Source organism: Zootoca vivipara, chromosome 1 (assembly GCF_965207765.1).
Source record: "Zootoca vivipara chromosome 1, rZooViv2.hap1.1, whole genome shotgun sequence".
Taxonomy (NCBI): Eukaryota; Metazoa; Chordata; class Lepidosauria; order Squamata; family Lacertidae; genus Zootoca; species Zootoca vivipara.
The window spans coordinates 973,261-993,591 of NC_142582.1; the positions used below are offsets into that span (position 1 = coordinate 973,261).

General features: G+C 43.3%; 2 protein-coding genes across 2 annotated transcripts in view; one reads left to right on the top strand and one right to left on the bottom strand.

Annotated features, from left to right (window-relative positions):
• On the bottom strand, positions 1–19,892 carry SUCLA2 (succinate-CoA ligase ADP-forming subunit beta). Its single transcript, XM_035140025.3, has 11 exons — positions 19,774–19,892; positions 13,443–13,620; positions 12,385–12,484; positions 11,731–11,893; positions 9,758–9,886; positions 7,422–7,560; positions 6,308–6,469; positions 6,073–6,215; positions 5,228–5,348; positions 3,200–3,288; positions 1–1,307 (listed from the first exon to the last, which is right to left on the bottom strand). Exons 1-11 carry the CDS (start codon positions 19,867–19,869, stop codon positions 1,233–1,235), a joined length of 1,395 nt encoding a protein of 464 aa, XP_034995916.2. The 5' UTR covers positions 19,870–19,892; the 3' UTR covers positions 1–1,232.
• The window catches only part of MED4 (mediator complex subunit 4), a 13,990-nt gene continuing 12,839 nt past the window's right edge, over positions 19,181–20,331 (top strand). Inside the window, exon 1 of the mRNA XM_088675752.1 lies at positions 19,181–19,317. The gene's annotated coding sequence lies outside the window, so the exon portion shown is untranslated. The remainder of the gene's footprint in view (positions 19,318–20,331) is intronic.

Consider the following 20,331-nt stretch of genomic DNA (forward strand, 5'->3'; position numbering starts at 1 on the left):
TGAAGAGTTTCCAATTCTTTATTTATCCTAGTTACAAATCTGGCCCTGGTTCCAAGTTGTACGCAGCTTGTTAAACGTATATTCCAATAGAGGTTTTCTATAAAAAGGAAGTGTATCTATTAACATAACATTCAATCCCACTTTGCTGTAGCTAAGTTTTTGTGGCACTATTAGAGATAACACATGTTGAACGTTTTGTAGACTCTAAGGCACTATGTAAGTGCTAAGATTGTAACATTCAGATCCCCACTGATTTTAGTAACACATTTCACAGTAATATTTAACAATGATTTCATTTAAATATAAAAATGTGAAGGGGAACAATGCTCAGCTCTTTGAATAAATTTTATTTGCTACTCTAAAGAATACTATGTCTACCCAGTACTAAAAGAAACAAGCAGTTATTAGTTCGTATACAAATCTACATGATATTTTAAATTAAGTACCAGAAAATAATGAAGACGGTACTTTTATAGTGATTAAATTACAACGTTCAAAGAGCTGTTGCTGTAAAAATGCACTGTTCATAAATAGTGAGCAGTATTTTCTAGTTCAGGCATCCCCAGATGTTTTGGATACAATCCCCATCATCCCTGACCACTGATCCTGTTAGCTAGGGATCATGGGAGTTGTAGGCCAGAACATCTGGAGGGCCACAGTTTGGGGATGCCTGTTCTAGTTCATTCATTGTACTGCAGAATATAAATATATTTGATATACTGCCTATACAGAATACCTCAACACATTCATCTGTATTACCATAGTATTCTGTGCTAAATGAATTGTTTCTCTTAAAGTTGCCCAGCAGATACTTCTGGGCAATGAGGTGCTAATGCAGCAGTTTGACTTCACCCCTGGAGGTGCACTCCATTGTCTCCAGAGACAGACAAATGCCAACAATATGTTACTAAGCCTAACTGTTAAGTATGTTATCACTCAGATCAACACAAGCTATGGACTTTTAGTTTTTAACTAAATTTTCAACCTCAAGGTTGTATTTCCCCATATGAAGACCATCTGTTTCTGTAGCTGTAACTGAAGGACAGACTGCAACTATTTAACTTTTTTTTATTACAGCAAACACTTTGAATATTAACAGGAAGGTGATACAAGCTTGCCTATCAAGCAAGTAAAATCTTCACACACATAAAAGGAAGAAGAAATAATAGAACAGTATTTTAGAAAGCTGATCACAACAAGGGTTTGGGGAACATGAACCATTACGTGTCTGATCAAATTGGTAACTGAAACTTAACATCCACTTGAGCTTGCTTTGCTAAGGTGACTATTTCAGAGAGTTTCACAACCTAAAAGACAAAACAAAAATCATCTTGAGATACTAAAATCAACAAGTACAGGTGAAATGACAACAATAAAAAGTAATTTGAGTGATTAACGGTATGAATAACTGCAAAATGTTACAGCTAAGTCAGATGGAAGGAATAGCTTACAGAGTGTAACAAAACCTCAGAAAAGAAGTCATATCACTCTAATGCACTGAAAGATGAAGTCATCTGACCGCTTAAAAAAAGGATGAAGAACCTTAGGCCCAGGGGCAAAATCTGGTTCCTTTGGAACTGCTCTGCCAGTCACGTCGTCACCAGAAGCATGCGTGCGGATTCTGTGCACCTTAGTAGCTGCTGTAAATGCATGCTTTTGTCAATAAAAAATTAAACTATTGTCCATTTGTCCTCCTTGGCTGGGTATGGACAGGACATAGGAGCATGAAGAGCAAGTGAAGGTGATCTGAGAGCTTAGTCTGAGTGCATGGCCCCCAAACACAAGGCAGCTTCTTCCTCAAGGTGGGAAAGCTAAAAAGCAGAATGTGTTCCCACAATGCAAGATAAACTGGCTGTGCTGGACTTCTTGAGAGGCGGCACGACTGTCTGCACTGGCACGGGGATCTGGCCTGAATGAGTCCAGCATCCGTGCCATCAAGGTGTGCAAAGAAGGAGATCCATGGGGCTGTGGCATCAAGTGCTCCATTACCTGCCAAGGTGACCAGCCAGGGGTGTGCCAAGGCTTTAGTACTGTACCAGGTAGGACGGACGGTTGTAATTCTCTCATCCACTTCTCTCTCTAAGCTGTCTAAGCACCTAACAAACTCCTCCTCCTCAGACACTGTTCAGGGCAAAAAGGGTTGTGCCTCAAGCATTTGCTTCACCGAGTTCCATTAAGTTACTATGCATTCATCAGTTTACACACTTATATGCACATTCTTTCAAAACATGTATAGCTATATGCATGGTCTCTTATCCTGAATAAGGTCTAGTTATAAGTATATTGATTATGAACAGATGTAAACAGAGGCTGCCCTCCATGAGTTGGGAAGTCAAACGCCACTAATCTCAGGGTTGTGGGTTCGAGCCTCATGTTGGGCAAAAAAGATTCCTGCATTGCAGCAGTTGGACTGTATGGCCCTCATGGTCCCTTTCAACTCTACAATTATATGATTCTATGACCTGCATTGGGGTGTTTTCTGTGCCTGTGGGAGCTCCATGCGCAATTTAGACGCCTGGTTTACTCAGTACAGAAGGCTCCCTGCTGCAGATGTTTGCCCTCCAACATGGTAAGCAGCAAGCATGGAGCAGGGATGTGGTGAAGCCAGACGGCCTGCACCCCCCTCCCCCCATAGGATTTAGAATTGTGTGATCAAACTGAGAGCCTTAACAGGACTAGATCTTACAGCCACCTGACTGTGCATACGTACATTTTGCCGTATACTACAGTATTGGGACGCAGGTGGCGCTGTGGGTTAAACCACAGAGCCTAGGGCTTGCCGATCAGAAGGTCAGCGGTTTGAATCCCTGCAACGGGGTGAGCTCCCATTGCTCGCTCTCAGCTCCTGCCAACCTAGCAGTTCGAAAGCACATCAAAGTGCAAGTAGATAAATAGGTACTGCTGTGGCAGGAATGTAAACGGCATTTCTGTGTGCTGCTCTGGTTCGCCAGAAGCGACTCTGTTATGCTGGCCACATGACCTGGAAGCTGTACGCCAGCTCCCTCGGCCAATAACGCGAGATGAGCGCCGCAACCTCAGAGTCGGTCACGACTGGACCTAATGGTCAGGGGTCCCTTTACGTGAAGAATCCTATAACACTGAGAGCTTAAGACTGCCATTTCATCAGGTTTAGGTAAGCTAAAAATGCCTATCAAAAATAAGTTGCAGCAAGAATTTTTACAAATAAGTTTTAGCTCACCATTTTAGCAGCTTCATCCAAGTCATCACAGGCAAGTATTTTCAGACCGCTGGCTGTTATTAAAGCTTTAGCATCATCAACTCGTGTACCTACATAGTTAAGATTTTATATTTCAGGATTCACAGGTTATTTCTGTCAATGTTATCCAAACACTTGACTCTGAACACAGGACAGTGTGGCCTTGATTGAAGTAGCTACCATGCTTCTCTTTCCTCACAACCAATCTTTTTCTTTTGTCATATGACAATATATTTTAAGGCTAGAGTGGGAGTCCAGTTGTCCAAGAGGCAAAAGCTTTGTCATTAATGGACTTCAGTAGTCAAGAGTCTGATTCCATTCACCTAGAATTGGGGAAGTTGGCTTTCTGTTATCCCACCTCAGCTTCCTTGAACACATTAAAATTACATGTTAGGGTAGGCTTGCTGAAACAGCCTTTTTTAAAGCAGAATACCGGATTTCAGCTACTAAATAATGCAATGCAGTTTCATCAAATATTAAAAGCTTCCCTAAACAGGGCTCTCCTAAAAGTTACCATATTTTTCATTCCATAAGACACACTTTTTTCCTCCTAAAAAGTAAGAGGAAATGTCTGTGCATCTTATGGAGCGAATGCGTGGTCCCTGGAGCTGAACTGCCCAGGGGCTAAAGGCAGATCATGCTTTTATTTTTTAATAGCAAGCTAAAGGCTAACAAGAGGGAAAGAGAAAGGAACCCGCTGAGCAGCTGATTGCAAGAGATCGGGGAGGGAGATAAGAGAGCTAGCTCCCTTCCTGGCCCCTCCCGGCCCCTTGCCTAAGCCTCAATTGTTGTCTGCAAAGGGAGACATGTGACTGGCTGATTAGATTATCTGTCTGGAAACTGTAGAAATGGGTCCCTTTCCTAGAGAAGCTGCAGAACTGTGAGTTGAACCCCATAAAACAGGATTTTTCCCTTTGCAAGGAAACTCAGCAACTTTGAGCTGATCCTAAAAAATTGAGCTTTCCCCCCTTTGCAAAAAAGATGCACAACTCTGAGCTGACCCCCCCCCCAAAAAAATGGGGCTTTTCCCATTTGCAAAAAAAGCTGCACAACTTTGAGCTGATCCTAAAAAAAATGGAGCTTTCCCCCTTTGCAAAATAAGCTTCCTCAAATATTTAATGCGGGGGGGGGGGCAAAGGCACCTAGGCCTCTAGGAGTTGGCTGCTATGCCTAGGACAATTCAAGAAAGCAAAATATTTTTTCTTGTTTTCCTCCTCTAATAACTAGGTGCGTCCTATGGTCAGGTGCGTCCTATGGAGCAAAAAATATAGTGCTGAATTACTGAAACCTGGTGGGATGAGACTCATGCCTGGAATGTAGGAACTGAGGGCTATACCGGTAACCTGTTCAAAAGGAATAGACCAAACAGGAAGGTGGGAGGAGGAACATTATATGTAAATGTGTACACCTGTGAAGAAATCTATGACCTGAAGCATGGAAAGCAGATTGATAATATATGGGTAAAAACAACAGTGACCTTACTGTGGGGGTCTGGTATACACTGCCTAGCAAGACTTAGAAGATGCCTTCCTAGAGCAGATTACCAAACATTAAAAAAGGAGAGATACAGTAGTCAGGAGAAACTTCAGCTACCCCAATATCTGTTGGAACTCAAACTCAGCCTAGAATGTAAGGTCCAACAAATTCCTCCATTGCCGTGCTGAAAATTTCATTTCCTAGAAGGTGAAAGAAGCAACAAGAGGATCATCTATCTTGGGCCTGGTCCTCAACAACAGCTATTATTCATTGTGTTACAGGCTCTGCTTTTCTATATTCTGTATTGCAAAGCATGCCAAAGCAGCATTCGAAATTAACCCATCACCAGTGGCTTTTTGTGACTCAGGAGTGCCACCTAGCAACCAAGTTGAGATTTGCAGTCACATGATTTGCAACTGGCTGAGTGGCAGAGCCGAGATTGAGATTCCTGCATTGCAGGAGGTTGGACTGGATGACCTTTGGGATCCCTTCCAACTCTACAATCCTATAATTCTTTTATTGTAAAATGCTCACCTTGTAACCGTACAACAATAGGTATTTTGATTTCCAAATCTTTTACTGCCATAATTATTCCCTGTGAGATCACATCACATCGCATAATGCCTCCAAAAATATTTACCAGAATAGCTTGCACCTGTGTAAAAAAGTACATAGAACTGTAAACATAATGGTGCACAGATTCATTTCGTCTTCTGATTAGAAAATAGTGCCTGTTCTACAAAAGGAAGATCGTTGAATAGTTTGCTAATTTGTAGACAATATGCAATTATGTGGCTGCAAAAGAGCATATAATTGGTAATATGTTTTTCTTAATACAGTGGTGCCTCGCTTTACGAATGCCTTGCACAATGAAAAACTCGCCAGACGAAAGAGTTTTGCGTTGTGCGAGGCATCCGTAACACGACAAAATTTTCTATGACTACCGCTTCGTCTTACGAAGCGCGGCCATAGAAAGCGGCAAAGGAAGATCAGCTGTCAGCGCAGGAAGCTGACAGCTAATCTTCCTTTGCCAGGGGGGACGGAGCCGAAACACGGCAGTGCGGCGGCTGCCCTTGCCTGTCTTCCCCTTGGCTCGGGGAAGACAGGCGGGGGCAAGCAGCGTCCGCTGCAATTCGGCTCTGTCCCCCGCCGCCGCCTCTTGCCTGCCTCCCCCGACACGGAGCGCAACTTCGGAGGTCTATAGATTTCATCAAGTGAACTAGCACAGGACTGTGCTTACGGTAGAGGTCAAGATGTTCCTTGAAAGAATATGCCTGTTCATAGGAGAAACAGTAACCTGTATTTCTGACTAGCAGCAATACTTTATTAATTAAACATCAGGTTACACAGACAACTCTAAATAGCAACTGTGTTCTTACCTTTTTATCTGATGTAATCAGTTTAAAGGCCTCCGTTACTTGTTGCACTGTAGCACCACCTCCAACATCAAGAAAATTTGCTGGGGTGCCTCCATGAAGTTTAATTATATCCATAGTGGCCATTGCAAGACCAGCTCCATTCACTGAAAGAGGGACAGAAAAAGAAAACAATAACCATTGCAGGCATTGCTGCATCTTTAGTTCCTATATTCAGCATTCACCATGCCCAACATACCAAGACATCCGATGCTTCCATCTAATCCTATATAATTGAGATCTGCTTTGGCTGCATCTCTGTCTCGCTGGTCTTCCTGGGTCCAGTCCTGCAGGCCGAAGATTTTCTGCTGACGATAAGCCGAATTGCTATCAAAATTTATCTTTGCGTCCATACACATCACTTGGGAAAACAAACAAGTTGTGTTTAGATCCCTTAATGCTAAGAACAGTAACTTCCCAATCTATCTATGTGGGCTAGTCTAAACACAGTGCAGATTCAGGTAGCAGAGTCCTGAGCCAGTTTAACATGAAGAAGATATTGTATTTCTAAATGCCCCACAACATGCAAATTCCCTGAAAGCAGAAAACAACCCTTGCTTGCTCTGATGTGCAATAATATGTTTCCTGCCTGTTGTGCTGGTTTTGTACATGCAGGGAACTTTTTACAGCAAATTCAGGAGTGGCATTCCCCCACCTGGAACTACAGTGGTACCTCGACTTATAAAGACGATCCGTTCCGCGGCTGTCTTCGTAAGTCGAGGTTTTCGGATGTCGAAGCGCCACTATGGCGCATGCACTGACCGCGCGCGCCGCTTTGCGCAGGCGTAGAATGCGCCCGCCCGAAAGGACTTCCGGGGGTTGTCGACTTCGTAAGTCGAAACCTTCGGAAGTCGAAACGTTCGGATGTCGAGGCATGACTGTACACTCGTTCACCTCATCCTGCTACATGTATAGACCATCAAAGTTACGATATTTCTTCTCAAAGCCAAGAACACACGTGAGAAAGTCAGAGACCGGGGGCAGAGGAGTCACTTTGGGGCACAGCCAAGCTCTCTTGCCCCCAGAAAGCTCAATCTGGGGTTCTTTTGGGGGTCAACATTGCTCTCGCGGCTCCCCCCTCCCTCACAGTGCCAGGAACCTCAGAGCTTGAGGATTCCTCGCCGATCAGCGCTGGCAGTAGATCAGAAGTCGCCAGAACACATCTTAAACAGGTAAATCTAATTTGTTTTTGTTTGTTTTTAAATCCTCTTAATAAAACACGAGCAAAAACTCAGGTATCCTATTTTGTAATTAAGTTAATATTCCACAATTAAGTTTTCAAAGTGAAACAATTCCAAAAGAAAGTACTTTACCAATCCCTGTAGAATCTTCAACCATGGGGTTAATTTCTACCATAGTAGCATCAAATTTAATGAAGAGGTTGTAAATCTTAATCATATTATCAGCTGCTTCATTTACCAAATTAGCAGGAAACCCCATTTTCTTGGCCAGCTGGAATTGGAAAACAAAAACACAGAATGAACCTTTATGGTAAATCAAAAACAAGAAAACAAAAGAAAGAAAGAAAGAAAATGAACACATTTCAAGCTGCCTTACATATAAGCCAGAGATGGGGAACCTTCCCCCACCTCAAGTGAGCCACTCTGCTCGCTCTCTCACCTACACACAACCACGCTCTGTTCATTCATTCACTAACTCTTTTGGGGAGGTGGAAGATTCAGATCTAGATTATGGCACCAAGGAATTGGGGGGGGGTATCTTTTCCCCCAGCTACAAAGATCCAGACACAAGCATTCCTCAGACTCTGTAAGTCTGCTATTGGTGTTGGAATAAAATGTTCCTATTGAAGCAAACAGGAAGACAGATTGCAGGGATTGGGGGGGTTATAAAGAACCCTCCTGCCCCTCTGCCAGGATTGGGTCTCCATGCCTACAATTAGCTGTATCTCCCTGCTAGCCACAAGGGGAAAAAGCTCCTCCCTGAAGTCAAATCAATAGGGTGGAAGGAGCAAAGCCAAGGTCAAGAGGTTCTGTGGGCAACTACCAGACTTTTAGAAGACATCTGAAGGCAGCCCTGTTTAGGGAAGCTTTTAATGTTTAATAGATTATTGTATTTTAATATCCTTCTGGAAGCTGCCCAGAGTGACTGGGGAAACCCAGCCAGATGGGCGGGGTATAAATAATAAATTTTATTTATTTATTTATTTATTTATTATTATTATTAGAAAGAATCATCCACGAGTGGAATTAGGTCCACTCCTAGTGCAGGCTAATCTGTTGTTGTTGTTGTTGTTGTTGTTGTTGTTGTTGTTGTTGTTGTTGTTGTTGTATTATACTGTATATCTATTTATGCCCAACCTTTTCCCCTGACGGGCTCAAGCTGGCTTAGATAAAAATAAGAATCGTTAAAACATAGAAAACACAATCATTTTTAAAAAATAAAACATAAAATAAACATTGATAGAATTAACACTAACACCACCTTGAGTCTCTGTCAGGAGAAAAGGCAGGGAATATAATTAACATAATATAATTACTGTATTGTATTGTACTGTACTATACGGATGCTGTTGTGTTGCTTTTTCAAGGGAAGTCATAGCATTGCTCTGTTTGGCCTTGGTCAGACCACACCTGGAGTCCCGTGTCCAGTTCTGGGTGCCACAATTTAAGGATATTGATAAGTTGGACCATGTGCAGAAAAGGACAACCAAGAGAATCAAGGGCCTGGAAATCAAGCCTTATAAGGAATGGTTCAGGGAGTTGGGGATGTTTATCCTGGGAAAGAAGAAACTGAGAGGAGGTATGACAGCCATCCTCATTTATCTAAGGGCTGTCACATAGAAGATGGAGCAAGCTTGTTTCCTCCCGCTCCAGAGTTGGACATGAACCAATGGATTCGTGTTACAAAAGGAGATTCCAACTAAACATCAGGAAGAACTTTTTGACAGTAAAAGATGTTTGACAGTGGAATGGACTCCCTTGGAAACTGGTGGATTCTCTTTCACAGGAGGCTTTTAAGCAAAGGTTGGATGGCCAACTGCCATGGATGCTTTAGTTGTGCTTGCTCCAGCAGCATATATGCTAAAATTGGAATGTCACAGAGAAGATTAGCATATCATCAATGCTTCAGTTGAGATTCCTGCATTGCAAGGAGTTGGACTAGATTGTTTTTTATTATTTTATTAGTTGTTTTGTCGCTTTTTGCCACAGGCAACTTAAATTAAAACCAGATAAGAACAAAAACACATTAAAAATCTCACCCTCTCTAAAAGGTCCTAGATCATAAAAAACCAAGGGCTGGTTGAAGAGGAATGTTTTTGCCTGGTGAAAACTCTATGGAGCATAGCTGCCAAGTTTTCCCTTTTCTCACGAGGAAGCCTATTCAGCATAAGGGAATTTCCCTTAAAAAAAGGGAGAACTTGGCAGCTATGCTATGGAGCAAATGTTTGTTGGGCACAGGAGGCTGCTGGAGCAAGGTGGGGGGGAATAGAGGAGGAATGAGCAAAAATATCCTCCTCACCTATATTTCTACTCGCGGCAGCATTCAATCCACGGGATTTTTCTCTGCACAACTCTAAATCCAAACCATTAAAAAATCTGAAGATCCAGTGTTATATCTTTTAGTTAAACAGACCATATGTGTACAGAATATAGAGATGTCACTGAACAAACAATGCATATTTCAGTACCCTGATGGCCTGCTCCTTTTGAATGCCTTCTACAATGTCAACTGGCTCCTTAGCTATGGCATCAGGATTCTCTGCAGCAACATCTTCAATATTGACACCACCCTGAGAACTGCCAATGAGGACAGGACCCTAAAAAGAGGAAACACTTTTCAACAAGGTCTTTTTACAATCCCCAAAATATTAAAGTAATTTTGTAACATACTTGTGGGTTGAATATGAAAAATATACAATTAGATACTATGTAGAAACTGAGTGTTCAACTATATGCCTAGAAAAACTTAGAAACACAGAATAACTCATTTACTATAGCCTGGTTCCCAACCAGCTATTTGAGTGCCGGTTGACTGAAAGGTAAAGGGTATCAATTAGTCAATAAAAAAACTATAGGTTTGACAGCTGGAAATTTACAGGCCCCTAATTCAGTACTGGAGACTGGAGTCTTTCTTGCTATCATATCTTAACTACCGTCTAAAAACCAGCTGTCTGAAAATATTCCAATGAATGTGGTTGGGACAGGTGGTTATATCACTCACACGAGAACTTATTTATGTGCTTGTGAACTTTCAGAGAAAGGCAGAGTAGAACTCAATTTTAATACCCCCCCGGGGGAAAAACCCGATTGACCAGTGAAACAAAAGTGGTCAATCTAAAAAAAGTGGACGCCACTACCCCCAGTAGGAATCAGTATTTCTTAGAATAAATTAGTTGTGATCAGCACTTTGGGAAACTCCTAAAGCGTTTTATGTTTTTATAAATTCATTCTTGGAAGACAACCAAAGACACTAGCGGTTTAGTACCAACATGCAGTGCATAAGATAAGAATTTGAAACAGATTCAGTAGTTTTCATTTTATGCGAAAATGATTTTAATCCAAGCCAAAGAAGAACCCCCCCTCCTCTCCACTACCACGGCCGGTTAGCCCCCCAAATTTGCTACCACTCATAATCCAGCCTGGCTCCATTTCTGCCGGGGTAGGCTATAAAATGAAAAAATTGTATTCAAGTCTAACTATTTTAAAATCTTATTCATGCCCCTAAAGCTGTGCTCTTATTTACACTCTTGTTAAGCACAAAGGAAAAAAATGATGGTTTAAAATGCACCCAGTATTTTCTAGGAAAGGCCCCTTTCAGCTGCTGTCCTCAAGAGCAGCTGCTGTAGAACTTGTCACAGATGCATGCATGGTATTTCTCCTGAAAGGACTCTCGCCTGTTTACTAAACTTATACAGGTAAGAACGGGTTTCCTCAAACTCGGCCCTCCAGATGTTTTCGGCCTTACAACTCCCATGAGTGGTCAGGGGTGATGGGAATTGTAGTCTCAAAACATCTGGAGGGCCGAGTTTGAGGAAGCCTGGGTAAGAAGCTATTTGGGGATTTACTAAAGGCTACTGCCGAGAAGGAAAACCTCTAAAAAACTCAGATGCTCAGATATCTAATCTAAACCTTACATTAATAAACACTTCTGTCACCAAGCACTTTACAATTCATATGTCCTATGAGGCACCTAATTGCTTCATACTATAGTCAATAACACTGACAATGTTTGATAGAAGAATTTTTTTAAAAATACATACTACAAAAACAAAAGATTTTGCCCAGATTGAGAACTAGGGTTCTACTGCAGTCAAACCTCAGTTGTCAAACGTAGACCGTACTGGAAGCCCTTTCGGCTTCCAAAATGTTCGACAACTGAGGCACGACTTCAGATTGGTTACAAGAGCTTCTTGCACTCAATTGGAAGCTGCGTCGGATGTTCAGCTTCTGAAAAACATTAAAAAACCGGAGCATTTACTTCCAGGTTTTTGGCGTTTAGGAGCCTAAACATTGCAAAACGGAGCCGTTCAGGAACAGAGGTTTGACTGTATAATCCATGTTTTGCTTTACTAACTATCCTTCTGAAGACAGCTGAAGAGTCTTTATCCCAACCAAAAACACTGAACTCTAAGAGCATTTCTCCTCAAAATCGACTACTCACCTGAAATGATCGTTCCATGGTTATTGCAAAGTAGTACTCTCTCCTGGGATATCTGCGCTCACAGATAAACACTTGATTGCATATTCTGCCCTTTTCTCCTGTCTGCTTTGTAAACAGTTTTTTCCCAATCATTCTGGAGGAAATATCTCTTGCTTCTTCTGGACTAATAAATAAATATTATTTATTAATATTTATTATTTGTGTAGCCAAAGCCATCACAAAACAAAAACACATTAACCAAACAGAATAAAATATACTACACAATTAAAATAATTATTAAAGTATTATTCTGTCAGATAAGAGTTTGCTTCCCTAAAGAATTTAATTGATTATCCCCACAAACGTTTCTTCTTAAAATTGCCGCTCTAAAGGCAATCAGGCCTCTTTTTCAGAGTTGTAGGGTGACTTGTCCCCTAATAAAATAAAAATAGTATTCACAAAATACTAGATCACCGTAAGATCCATGTTATCTAATCTACTATACCAAAAAGAGATCAAAGTCCAGAAATGAAGTTACTGAAGTTTAAGTAATATTTCAAGTATTCTAAAAATACAAATACTGAAATAATTCTAGTAAATGGTTATGCATAGTAAATGCCCCTGGACTATTAATGTTTTTGCTTTCTGTGTTAATTAATTAGAAGCTCAACTTACGAAAATACTATTTTCACTCCTCCTTTAAGGCCACCTTCAAAGGTTCCTTTCCCCCTACCACCAGCTAAAACTTGTGCCTTTACAACAAGGTCCTTCGTACCTGGAATAGAAGGAGGGTAGACAAGAATTGTTTCAAATTAAATAATGTACAAATACTATTTGAGGTTTTTTTAACCTAGGCAGGTCTAGGTTTTAGAAAAGAGAATGAAAAGCTCCTTTGCAGTAGCCAAGACAGCATGTTTGACAGCATGTTGGGCCTAAACAAAACTCTTGTACTGAAGTACAAGAGTAATCTCATCCTGGGTCATGCTTTCAGAAGCAGAGGATATTATGGTGTTTGAAGAAGAGAAGAGTTTGGATTTGATATCCCGCTTTATTACTACCCGAAGGAGTCTCAAAGCGTTTAACATTCTCCTTTCCCTTCCTCCCCCACAACAGACACCCTGTGAGGTAGGTGGGGCTGAGAGACTTCAGAGAAGTGTGACTAGCCCAAGGTCACCCAGCAGCTGCATGTGGAGGAGCGGAGACGCGAACCCGGTTCCCCAGTCTACCGCTCTTAACCACTACACCACACTGGCTCTTGTGGCATCCTCTTGACGCCCTGACCTGATGAAACCGGAACAAGGGGTAGCCCCAAAGCAAGGACGACAAAATGCTATTTCTTTAATTCAGGGAGCCTTGCCATGCAACAGGCCATAAATTAGCAATGCAACAGGCCATAAATTAGCAATGCAACAGGCCATAAATTAGCAATGGAACAGGCCATAAATTAGCATGACTAGTAGTATAGACAATTGGGTTTTGGAAAGTGTCAGTAACATAACTAATGTCAAAAAGTACATCTAAGTACTTCACAGTTGACAAATCTCTGAATGGTATTATCTCTCCTACAGTGATTTTGTAGGATCTCAGGAATTGAGAAAGAAGAAAGAATTTGAAAAATGTAAGTAGTTTTACCACTACCTATTAAGTCTCTAAAACTTTGTGCATGGAGCATTACCTGGGGAAAAACAACAAAAAGAAAACATTTACTACATCTATAGACTTCAGTTCTATACCTATTTCTTTTGCAATTTTGTAGGCTTCCTCTGGTGTCTTTGCAACCAATCCATATGGAACAGAAATGCCAGCTTCTTTTAATAGTTCCATACTTAAGTATTCATGCAGCGACAAGCTCCTTCGCTGCTGCACTTGGAACATATAGCTAGGAAACAAACCTTGTCTTCCACTGAATACCTAGGAAAATAGGAACACAACTTTCAGTTTAACAAGTCTTCATTTATTAACATAGTTTACCTACTTTACTAAATAAATAACCAAACTGTGATCTTTTTACAGTGACACAACCAAGGGATAAACAGCAACTTCACCCTCTGGTTGAGATGAAGGGGATAGGGGGGTATGTAAATAATAATGTAATATATCAAACAGAGAGAAAAATGTCAAAGCAATACTGTTTATTATGTTGAGGAGACATTAACAATCTTAAAGCAATTGCAAATCATATTTTAGAATATACTGTACAAGATAGAAATAAGCTTAACATGAGTCAACAGTATCATGCAGCAGCAAAAAAAAATCTAATACTATTCTAGGCTGCATTCAATAGAAGCCTAGTGACAAGATCAAGGGAAGTAATAGTACTGCTCTATTCTGCCTGGTCAGACCACCAATTCAGGACACTACAATTTAAGAAGGGTATTGACAAGATGGAATGTGTGCAGAGGAGGGCAACCAAGATGATCAAGGGTCTGAAAACCAAGCCTCATGAGGAATGGTTGAAGGAGCTGGGTTTGCTTAGCCTGGAAGAGAGGAGACTGTGAGAAGATATGATAGCTGTCTTCAAATATCCCAAGGGCTTTCACATGGAGCAAGCTTGTTTTCTCCTGCTCTGGAGGGTAGGACCTGAACCAATGGCTTCAAGTTACAAGAAAAGAGTCCAACTAAACATCAGGAAGAACTTTCTGACAGCAAGAGCTGTTTGACAGTGGAAAATACTCCCATGGGAGGTTGTGGACTCTCTTTCATTGGAGGTTTTTAAGTAGAAGGTGCATGGCCATCAGTCATGGATGCCTTAGCTGAGATTCCTGCATTGTAGGAGGCTAGACTAGATGACACTCGGGGTCCCATCCAATCCAAGATTCTATGAATATGTTTTAGAATGCCATTCTTTTCTGTCACTGTGTGCCTGGGGGCAGGTTATCTGGTTTAGAGTCTAAATCGGTCACAATCAGTGTTAGAAAGTCAGATATATAAGCTAGGTGCCAAATGGCTCCTTAAACCAAAACATACTGTCTATTTTGGGGCAAGACAACTCTGTTAAACATATGGCTAGTTCAGATGACAATCTTGAGCTAGGATAAGAACTTTGAAAACTTAAAGAAGAAAAGTCACTTGATCCAGGGACAGTCCACATATATATCAGCCTATTCCAACCTCTGTTTCTTAATGGTGACACAGACTATTCATAACGCAAGTATATTCTTCACAACTGTGAGCAGGGCAGTGGGGTAAGTGAAGACAAGCTACATCAATTAACTATAACATTGTTCACTGCTCCTGCTCAAGCATTTTGGTTCCTGAAATTTAATCTGATTGTGAAGATAAAATATAACTGATAGAATTCTACAGGATGTGGTATTAGTGTGTGAAAACTGTCAAGATCCAATGACCCCCAGGCATGCACCTCCAGATGGTGGAGATGTCAGGAACCATCCTGGTACCCAGGAAGGGCAGCTTCTCTTGGTCACAAGTGGCTGATCATCAGGTGCAAAATATGCCTGGCACCTGGCTAATTTTGAACACTGGTCACAAGATGCTCAACTAAAGCCCAATAGCATGGTTGAGTTCATGGTTGAGCTTGCACTGCTAAAGTGGACCAAGAATTGGCACAAATAGAATCAGTGTGAAAAGAGCCATGAGCGCTAAACAGGTACAGACATAATGAGCCCCATTCCTTTTTTTTTTGAACATATTTTTATTAGTTTTACAAATTACAAAAAAAACAAGAAAAAAAACGGTACATACATAGACACATTTCCCCCTTCTTCCCACCCCCCCATGGGTCCTCCCCTGCCACTGGAGTATCCCATGCAGGTGAGCAGTCAAGGATGGTCCATTTTATGATTGGGTTTTCTGTCCTCCCCCCCTCCCCCGCCCCAGAGCCCCCCCCCTGCCACCAGAGGGCTCCAGGAAATCAGGGCAGGGAGCAGGAAGGCATCCATCCAACCATCCATTCTCATACCAAAAAGGGAAAAAAGAAAAGAAAAAAGAAAAGAAAAAAGAAAAAAGGGAAAAAAGCAAAACAAAAATAATCTTTTTCCATTCAACATTGATAAACCATATTTTGTGGGCTTCCCCAACCTCCCCCCTTCCCCGGTTTTCATCCATTTTTCCCCCTCTTCCACAGTTTCTTAATCTATCAAATAATTACCTTTATACCTCATACAATTATAAACATTGACTAATATCATTTTCACCAATTGTCTTAAGCATTATAAATCGAACTCCAATTTTTCTACCCGTGCCTAATTTTTTGCCCCCCCCTATAGACCTCCTTAATTTCAACTTTTTCTAAAATCAATTCTCATTTAAACTATAACTATTCCCACTCTAACCTTTCTTCCCCGGTTTCCAGCTATAACCCCCCCAATCCAGCAAGTTCCGTAGTCAGCAGTCCAGTTTTAATCCTAATCGTCCTGGTTATCCATCCTATTAATCACAACCCCACTCTCCCTTCATCCCACCCCCTTTTTCCAGTGTTTTACCGTCCAAACCTCCATACAACCCCCCTGAGTTTCACCCCTTCTTTGATTCTTTTTTTCTTCTTCCCTGTGGGCATTCTGAAGTTCCAGTATATCCAGTCGTACCCTCCTCAAAAGAGGAGCACTCCACATGTCTTTTTGTAGCAAAAAGTCATCTTTTCCTTCTTGGTGAGCTTCATTTTGCATTATATTGTCACAGTCGTCGTCATCCTCTATACGTTCCAAATCACAATCACCATCATTGTCAAAATCCTCCAAATCACTGTCACTATCATTTTCAAACTCTTCCTCCTCAGTTTCAGTGGCTTCATCCTCTAAGAGATCATATTCCGCAATCACCATCTGGAATTGTTACCTTAACTCTTGCTGTTGTGTCTCATCTTGACATAGTCCTATTCTTGTTTCCCACATAATTCTCACAACATTCCGCTGGAACTCAGGCGGATACCTTTTTGTTGACATAGTTCAATCCTGTCAAGGTCAAAACTTATCACATGGGATGGAAGCTGGTCACAGTTATTTTCTCGACCCCATTTTAACAAGCTGGCTGCATTCTCCAATTCTTAAATCCTAAAAATCCAAACTAATACTTCCAAAACATATAGGCCAAAAAAATAAAAAAATAAAATTCCACTTATAAATCCAAATCTGCTCGCTGGGCTGTCTGGGCTGCCGGCTCCCGGGGGGAGGAAAGGTCTTTCTAAATCCTTATATCCACAGTCCTTCTCCCCTTTTACCCTGTATCTTCTTTTTCTTTTTCAATGTCTTTAAGGAAGACTTCGGGTTCGGGTTTTTTGTTTACTGTTTCTTGAGTTGCCGGTGGGGGGGGGGGTGGCTTCCATTTTTACCCCTCTCTCCCAAATCCAAATTAATTTATAATCCAATCTTTTAAGGTTACTTACAGTCTTTTCCAAATCGTTTTTTCAAAAGAATCCAGCGCTCTCCGCCTTCGGCTTGAAGCTTCTCTCCGCTAGGTTAACGCTGTTGTTCAAGATGGCCCCCGCGACTTCTACCCTCCTCACTCCGGGGCTCTTGTAAGAGCTTACCAGAGAGTTGGGGAGTCCGGATTTGGGCACCGCTGAACAAAATTCGCCCCCGGGACGCTCTTCCCGGGGTTCTAAGGGGCGCAGCGTCGCTCTCGCTGCCCTCCCCACTCCTAGCGGAGACGGGTCGTCTCGGAGACGAGACGAAACCCCGCCGATCGGCGCTGGCGCTGAACCGGAAGCCCTAATGAGCCCCATTCCTACCGGTATTAATCAAATGGCATATATTCAGTGGGAAAACAAATCACCTGAAGAGCTTCCACTCCATATTACTGGGGATAGCTAACATGCTGCCATCCAGAGCCTGTTGGACTCCAACTCCCATCAGGCCTGGGCAACAGTCCAGCCAGCATCGCCCACAGACAGGACTGTTGGGAACTGGAGTCCAGCAACATCTATATGCACTGACTGGTATCAGAAACCAACAGAAGAAACCACACAGGCAAAGAAAACATTTTGGTTGCCGCTTTCATTTACAGCTTTTAGCAGCAGCTACGCAAACTGTATTTATGATATGCTTACTACATAGGTCCCATTGTATTGGATCTGTTTATAATGCAAAAAATTCATTTAATGCAAAAAATTCATTAAGGGGAAAAAGAACCACCAAAAGTCACACATGTATAGTAGTTAATAAAAAGATACAGCCACATAGAAAACAGTAACTCTGATATTAAGAACATAAATTATACTTCAAAGTTTGTGACCAAGGCTAACACATTTTACTTTAAAATAAAAAAGATTTCTTCCAGTAGCACCTTAGAGACCAACTAAGTTTATCATTGGTATGAGCTTTCGTGTGCATGCACACTTCTTCAGATACACTGAAACAGAAGTCACCAGACCCTTATATATAGTGAGAGGGTGGGGAGGGGTATTACTCAACAGCCTGCACAACAGGTATAGCACAACCTCTTTGAATTCTGTGGTTTTACATATCAGGACGTAATAACAACCATCTGTTCCTTAACAGATCTTTAAAATAGGTAAATAGAACCTCAGATGAACAACACACAACATATTACACTGTGTCAATATTTATTAAATCAAAATAAAGCAAAAATGGAGAAAGTAAAAAGCCTCCAGAAAGTTGCTACAAACAGAAGGAACAGCACCTCAAGGTACAGTACTAGCTCATGACACACCACAGTGCCGTACATTCCAGCAGTGGGAGAGCTGAGAGTCAGAGTTCATACCATGGCTCTGGTGTGACAGCCCAGCCCATCAGGTCTCCCCAGGGCTCATTCCACCCACTTTGCTAGAGGCCCAGCTCCCTCAGGCACCTCCTGCCCCTTGAACTGGGCCAGGTGGTCATGACAGGGAACAACTCTTTAGAAACTGGTGCCTGAGTTCTCATGTTGCATTTCCTCTTCCCTCACTGATCCTTTTCTCTTGTGTCTTTTTTTTTTATAGATTCTTAAGTCTACAGATAGAAACTGCTTTGTTCTTTGTATGTAAACCATGCTAGGAACCTTTTTGGCTGAGGACCAGGGAGCAAATGCTCTTCAGGGGTGGCCAACTCCCAAGAGACTGTGATCTACTCACAGAGTTAAAGACTCCTTCAGTAGCACCTTAAAGACCAACTAAGTTTTTATTTTGGTATGAGCTTTCGTGTGCATGCACACTTCTTCAGATACCTCATACCAAAATAAAAACTTAGTTGGTCTTTAAGGTGCTACTGAAGGAATTTTTTTATTTTACTTCGATCCAGACCAACACGGCTACCTACCTGTAACCAGAGTTAAAGACTGTCAGTGATCTACAGTCTGGGGGGTTCAGGTCAAAGTTGTTGAGCTTTATTTAGGGAGGAAAGCCCTGTTTTGGGGGGGGGGCAAAGGGCAAAAATGTTGACTTTTTAGGGGACTTGTTGCGCTTCTTTGAGGGGAGCCAGTGATCTACCAGTCATCTACCACAGACATCCATACCGGTAGATCACTGTTGGACGTGCCTGCTCTAAATAAATAAATATTACACAGGCAGGATGGTGGGAGGCTGAGATGTGTGAAGTAAATGCTTCCGACAGAAATCGTAGTTTCATCTGACTACTGTGTATTTTATGTGAGGCCCTCAGAAACACAAGCTCTAAAGGTGAAGCACGAACACTAAGAAAGCAAAGGAAATCCAAGGTACTGCTTTCTTCTTCTGCAACTATGTCAGCCTTGGCTGGCAACCTCTTTGAGTTTGGGGGGGGGGGTGGAAGGGTGACGAAGCCCCCTTTCCCTGTCACTGGCCCTGAATGGGAGGCGAGGCGCGGTTCCTGCGCGGGCCGGGCGCCTCGGGGGGGGGGGCCTGTCCAGACAAGGCCCGTCCCGATCCTCGCCCTCACCATCCACCCGCGCTCGCCATTTCCGCAGGCTTCTCCCTTTCTCTCCTGACCGGCTTCCCCCGCGGACGACTGAAGGGCGCAACCGGCGCCCCCTGCCCCGCACCCGGCGCCCTCCCGTTCGCCCCGCTGGCTCCGCCCCGGAGGCCTGTCGGTGGGGCGGCCGGTGACCTTCCCTCCCTCCCTGCCCCCGTCTCTGCCTCCCTCGCTCCGTCCCTCCGCGGGCGCGGCGAGCAGGGGGAGGTCGAGCCCCGCTCACCTTGGCAGCGGCACTCCGCTCCGCGCAGCCCCAGCCCAGCAGCTGTTTCGCCGCCGCAGCCGCCGCCGCCCGGGCGCCCATCATGGAGGCGGCCATGATCCACCTCCTCCCTCAGGCCTGGCCTCGCCGGCAGTGCGCTTGCGCGGCAGCAGGCGGCGGGGGGGGGGAGCCTCAGACGCGCTGGGTCCGGCGGGCCGCTTCTCTCCCCGCTGCAGCCCAGCCCAGGCTCCCCGGGCTCAGCCGTGTCTAGGCACCGCCCGCCGCCGCCGCCTCCTCCCTGAACCAGGCCTTGCTTCGTGCGCAGCTCCGCCTTTCGAGTCCTAGTCAGCCAGCGGAACTCTCTGCCACAGGAGGCGCCGAGGGACGGCTGTCAAAGAGGAGGCGGCAAATGCATGGCGGGGGCGGGGCTGTGGCGGGGCCATTAGGCTCCGCCCTCCACGGTCGGAGGCGCCGATGCTCCCGATCCCGGTAGTCGAGAGCCACGCGAGGGAGGGGAGAGGGGCTCGGAGGCTCCCGGTCTGCTCGCTGGTTCCCCGCAGCATCTGGTCGGAAGCTCCA

Bases quoted from the DNA above. Each gene is read 5' to 3' on its own strand.
- SUCLA2 (XM_035140025.3), bottom strand. From the start codon at position 19,869: ATGGCCGCCTCCATGATGGGCGCCCGGGCGGCGGCGGCTGCGGCGGCG. The intron at 6,216-6,307 runs GTATGTTGGGCA...TCCCTCTTTCAG, and splicing joins TGGAAGCATCGGATGTCTTG to TGAATGGAGCTGGTCTTGCA. The intron at 5,349-6,072 runs GTAAGAACACAG...TTTTTTACACAG, and splicing joins TGATTACATCAGATAAAAAG to GTGCAAGCTATTCTGGTAAA.